At 44.4% G+C, this 6000-nt stretch overlaps 1 protein-coding gene across 3 annotated transcripts in view; it reads right to left on the bottom strand.

Moving 5' to 3' along the window:
* Positions 1-4576, bottom strand: part of LOC129820684 (uncharacterized protein KIAA2012 homolog) — an 83512-nt gene extending 78936 nt beyond the window's left edge. For all 3 annotated transcript variants that reach the window (XM_055877529.1, XM_055877530.1, XM_055877528.1), the window contains exons 1-2: positions 3627-4576; positions 3127-3417 (exon numbers count right to left, since the gene is read on the bottom strand). In XM_055877529.1, coding sequence (XP_055733504.1) covers positions 3127-3417; positions 3627-3731 — 396 coding nt within the window. In that variant the 5' untranslated portion in view covers positions 3732-4576. The remainder of the gene's footprint in view (positions 1-3126; positions 3418-3626) is intronic.
* Between the last annotated feature and the right edge of the window lie 1424 nt (positions 4577-6000).

Genomic DNA, 6000 nt, shown 5'->3' on the forward strand with positions numbered 1-6000 from the left:
TACCAGGCCCAGGTATTGCACTATGTAAAGAATAGTGAGCCATTTGCGATTGTAAGACATGAATGAGAAATGGGTTAAACACTGGTCAGTATGACAATGGGACTATGGTTGAACTCTGTCTGGTTCCTTATGAGAAGAGCTCAGTGGAGATGATGGGTTAAACACTGGTCAGTATGACAATGGGACTATGGTTGAACTCTGTCTGGTTCCTTATGAGAAGAGCTCAGTGGAGATGATGGGTTAAACACTGGTCAGTATGACAATGGGACTATGGTTGAACTCTGTCTGGTTCCTTATGAGAAGAGCTCAGTGGAGATGATGGGTTAAACACTGGTCAGTATGACAATGGGACTATGGTTGAACTCTGTCTGGTTCCTTATGAGAAGAGCTCAGTGGAGATGATGGGTTAAACACTGGTCAGTATGACAATGGGACTATGGTTGAACTCTGTCTGGTTCCTTATGAGAAGAGCTCAGTGGAGATGATGGGTTAAACACTGGTCAGTATGACAATGGGACTATGGTTGAACTCTGTCTGGTTCCTTATGAGAAGAGCTCAGTGGAGATGATGGGTTAAACACTGGTCAGTATGACAATGGGACTATGGTTGAACTCTGTCTGGTTCCTTATGAGAAGAGCTCAGTGGAGATGATGGGTTAAACACTGGTCAGTATGACAATGGGACTATGGTTGAACTCTGTCTGGTTCCTCATGAGAAGAGCTCAGTGGAGATGATGGGTTAAACACTGGTCAGTATGACAATGGGACTATGGTTGAACTCTGTCTGGTTCCTTATGAGAAGAGCTCAGTGGAGATGATGGGTTAAACACTGGTCAGTATGACAATGGGACTATGGTTGAACTCTGTCTGGTTCCTTATGAGAAGAGCTCAGTGGAGATGATGGGTTAAACACTGGTCAGTATGACAATGGGACTATGGTTGAACTCTGTCTGGTTCCTTATGAGAAGAGCTCAGTGGAGATGATGGGTTAAACACTGGTCAGTATGACAATGGGACTATGGTTGAACTCTGTCTGGTTCCTTATGAGAAGAGCTCAGTGGAGATGATGGGTTAAACACTGGTCAGTATGACAATGGGACTATGGTTGAACTCTGTCTGGTTCCTTATGAGAAGAGCTCAGTGGAGATGATGGGTTAAACACTGGTCAGTATGACAATGGGACTATGGTTGAACTCTGTCTGGTTCCTTATGAGAAGAGCTCAGTGGAGATGATGGGTTAAACACTGGTCAGTATGACAATGGGACTATGGTTGAACTCTGTCTGGTTCCTTATGAGAAGAGCTCAGTGGAGATGATGGGTTAAACACTGGTCAGTATGACAATGGGACTATGGTTGAACTCTGTCTGGTTCCTTATGAGAAGAGCTCAGTGGAGATGATGGGTTAAACACTGGTCAGTATGACAATGGGACTATGGTTGAACTCTGTCTGGTTCCTCATGAGAAGAGCTCAGTGGAGATGATGGGTTAAACACTGGTCAGTATGACAATGGGACTATGGTTGAACTCTGTCTGGTTCCTTATGAGAAGAGCTCAGTGGAGATGATGGGTTAAACACTGGTCAGTATGACAATGGGACTATGGCTGAACTCTGTCTGGTTCCTTATGAGAAGAGCTCAGTGGAGATGATGGGTTAAACACTGGTCAGTATGACAATGGGACTATGGTTGAACTCTGTCTGGTTCCTTATGAGAAGAGCTCAGTGGAGATGATGGGTTAAACACTGGTCAGTATGACAATGGGACTATGGTTGAACTCTGTCTGGTTCCTTATGAGAAGAGCTCAGTGGAGATGATGGGTTAAACACTGGTCAGTATGACAATGGGACTATGGTTGAACTCTGTCTGGTTCCTTATGAGAAGAGCTCAGTGGAGATGATGGGTTAAACACTGGTCAGTATGACAATGGGACTATGGTTGAACTCTGTCTGGTTCCTTATGAGAAGAGCTCAGTGGAGATGATGGGTTAAACACTGGTCAGTATGACAATGGGACTATGGTTGAACTCTGTCTGGTTCCTTATGAGAAGAGCTCAGTGGAGATGATGGGTTAAACACTGGTCAGTATGACAATGGGACTATGGTTGAACTCTGTCTGGTTCCTTATGAGAAGAGCTCAGTGGAGATGATGGGTTAAACACTGGTCAGTATGACAATGGGACTATGGTTGAACTCTGTCTGGTTCCTTATGAGAAGAGCTCAGTGGAGATGATGGGTTAAACACTGGTCAGTATGACAATGGGACTATGGTTGAACTCTGTCTGGTTCCTTATGAGAAGAGCTCAGTGGAAATGATGGGTTAAACACTGGTCAGTATGACAATGGGACTATGGTTGAACTCTGTCTGGTTCCTTATGAGAAGAGCTCAGTGGAGATGATGGGTTAAACACTGGTCAGTATGACAATGGGACTATGGTTGAACTCTGTCTGGTTCCTTATGAGAAGAGCTCAGTGGAGATGATGGGTTAAACACTGGTCAGTATGACAATGGGACTATGGTTGAACTCTGTCTGGTTCCTTATGAGAAGAGCTCAGTGGAAATGAGAACCTCTTTATGTGTGAGTTCCAAAAATAATTCCGTTTGAATTGATGAAGGACAACGTGAAACGAAATGATCCAAGCCAGCACAGAACGTTTCTGGTTGGCCCTACAGTGGGAATCAGGCACCAGACGTCTCCTATTGGCTGAGCTCTACCTGGCTTGTTGCCCCAAACTTTTCCTATTGGCTGAGCTCTACCTGCTTGTTGCCGCAAACTCTTCCTATTGGCTGAGCTCTACCTGGCTTGTTGCCCCAAACTCTTCCTATTGGCTGAGCTCTACCTGCTTGTTGCCGCAAACTCTTCCTATTGGCTGAGCTCTACCTGGCTTGTTGCCCCAAACTCTTCCTATTGGCTGAGCTCTACCTGCTTGTTGCCCCAAACTCTTCCTATTGGCTGAGCTCTACCTGGCTTGTTGCCCCAAACTCTTCCTATTGGCTGAGCTCTACCTGCTTGTTGCCCCAAACTCTTCCTATCGGCTGAGCTCTACCTGGCTTGTTGCCCCAAACTCTTCCTATTGGCTGAGCTCTACCTGCTTGTTGCCCCAAACTCTTCCTATCGGCTGAGCTCTACCTGCTTTTTCCCATAAGCCAGTATGGCTCCCGTCAGGTCCCGCAGAGTGTTCAGCTGGAGCTCCACTTCCTGTCTGGAATGTTGGGAGACCTGCCTCTTCCTGATTTCCTCTGACCCCGAGGGGCACGATGACAGAAACGATGACGTCATGGCCATTTCCTGGTAGTACAGGAAGAGAGGTCCCTGTCTCGTGCTGTAGGTTTTAGGAAGCCCTGTCTCCACGCCGCCCAGCAGACGGCCACTCTTAGATAAGCGGAGCAGTGAGGGCTGAGACTTCCAATCGTAGTAGTCCTACGTAGAAATTAAAACATGTGTATTGTCAACCTTTTATCATAACTACCACATTTTTTCTCCATTTCATTGTTATTTGAGTCTTCAATCAAATTCATCAAAACACTTTAAAGGGTAACACTTTAATTAAAGCCTGTAGATATAATGCTTTATAACGTGCTGTAACTTGCTTTCTGACTGAATCAAGTGTAAAAGGACTTGACATTTACCTTAGGTTCGAAGTAGACTTCCAGGCGTCCATCTTGACTGCCCAGCTGTGACTGGACAACATGACCGCAGCCTCGACTCAGTAGCGATAGAGCAATATCCTTCATGACTAAAATCCTGCTGCTTCTTAAAACACTAAGGAATAACAGTTAGATACTGTCCTCTCAGACAAATCCTGCTCCAGATACTGTCCTCTCAGACAAGTCCTGCTCCAGATACTGTCCTCTCAGACAAGTCCTGCTCCAGACACTGTCCTCTCAGACAAGACCTGCTCCAGATACTGTCCTCTCAGACAAATCCTGCTCCAGACACTGTCCTCTCAGAAACAAGTCCTGCTCCAGACACTGTCCTCTCAGACAAATCCTGCTCCAGACACTGTCCTCTCAGACAAGTCCTGCTCCAGACACTGTCCTCTCAGAAACAAGTCCTGCTCCAGACACTGTCCTCTCAGAAACAAGTCCTGCTCCAGATACTGTCCTCTAAGACAAGTCCTGCTCCAGACACTGTCCTCTCAGACAAATCCTGCTCCAGACACTGTCCTCTCAGACAAGTCCTGCTCCAGACACTGTCCTCTCAGACAAATCCTGCTCCAGACACTGTCCTCTCAGAAACAAGTCCTGCTCCAGATACTGTCCTCTAAGACAAGTCCTGCTCCAGACACTGTCCTCTCAGAAACAAGTCCTGCTCTTTTGTAGAAGAAAGATCCTCAGGAGAGCAGTTTCATTCCCTGTCTCTATAAAACAAACAAAGACGTGTGTAATTTTACTAAAAATAACACTAAATCACACATTTCAAAGCATAAAAACTTAAAGGAAAAGTCTCTCTTACAGGAGCTTTGTACCATTCCACCATGGCAGTAAAATAGAACTGACTGAATTTGTTAACTGGTGAATGTGAGTCGTCAAAAGCGAATAGCCTCTCTGCCCCTCTGTGTCTGTCCGTAATGCTTGTGTTTGCAGAGTTGCTGTTGCTAAGTGTTGCTAGGTTCTCTAAAGTTTCTCTCTGTACAGGCAGAGCTCAACCACTGAGTTGCTGTTGCCATGGTTGCAACTTATTACCCCCTCCCTTCCTGTCTGTCCAACAGCCCTCACCACCTTCACCCATCCTCAAACAGTAAACACAACAAAGGAGAGACCCAGGCATCTCAAATGGAACCCTATTCCCTAGATAGTGCACTACTTGAAGCTCTGGTCATAAGTAGTGCACTATAGAGAAAAGGGGGCCATTTTGGATCTTGGTTCACGACAGGCAGATTAAGCTGACCCTCAACACGGGGGCCCCAAAGGAATGTGTATTTAGTCCTATTTAACCCACGACTGAGGCCGAGCATGAACTCCGACACCATGATCCAAGTTTGCTGACAACACGACGGTGCTGCAGTGGAACGGGTCCGAGAGCTTCAAGTTCCTACGGTGTCCAGATCACTAAGGATTTAAAATGGTCCACACACATGCTCACAGTCATGAAGAAAGCACGACAGCGCCTCTTCCCCCTCAGGAGGATGACAAATTTTGGCATGGGCCTTCAAATCCTCAAAAAGTTCTACAGCTGCACCATTGAGAGCATCTTGACTGGCTGCATCACCGCCTGGTATGGCAACTGCACTGCCCTCCATCGCATGGCGCTACAGAGGATGGTGTGGAAGTTGTGATGATGAAATAATATATTGCTACAATAATAACAAAGCTTATAAAGCAATAGAATGGTAAGTCTGACCAGACTAGATTATATCCATAGAATGGTAAATCTGACCAGTCTAGATTATATCAATAGAATGGTAAGTCTGACCAGTCTAGATTATATCAATAGAATGGTAAATCTGACCAGTCTAGATTATATCAATAGAATGGTAAATCTGACCAGACTAGATTATATCAATAGAATGGTAAATCTGACCAGTCTAGATTATATCAATAGAATGGTAAATCTGACCAGTCTAGATTATATCAATAGAATGGTAAATCTGACCAGACTAGATTATATCAATAGAATGGTAAATCTGACCAGTCTAGATTATATCAATAGAATGGTAAATCTGACCAGACTAGATTATATCAATAGAATGGTAAATCTGACCAGTCTAGATTATATCAATAGAATGGTAAATCTGACCAGTCTAGATTATATCAATAGAATGGTAAGTCTGACCAGTCTAGATTATATCAATAGAATGGTAAATCTGACCAGTCTAGATTATATCAATAGAATGGTAAATCTGACCAGACTAGATTATATCAATAGAATGGTAAATCTGACCAGACTAGATTATATCAATAGAATGGTAAATCTGACCAGACTAGATTATGTCAATAGAATGGTAAATCTGACCAGTCTAGATTATATCAATAGAATGGTAAATCTGACCAGACTAGATTA

This window comes from Salvelinus fontinalis, chromosome 23 (genome assembly GCF_029448725.1).
Source record: "Salvelinus fontinalis isolate EN_2023a chromosome 23, ASM2944872v1, whole genome shotgun sequence".
Classification (NCBI taxonomy): domain Eukaryota; kingdom Metazoa; phylum Chordata; class Actinopteri; order Salmoniformes; family Salmonidae; genus Salvelinus; species Salvelinus fontinalis.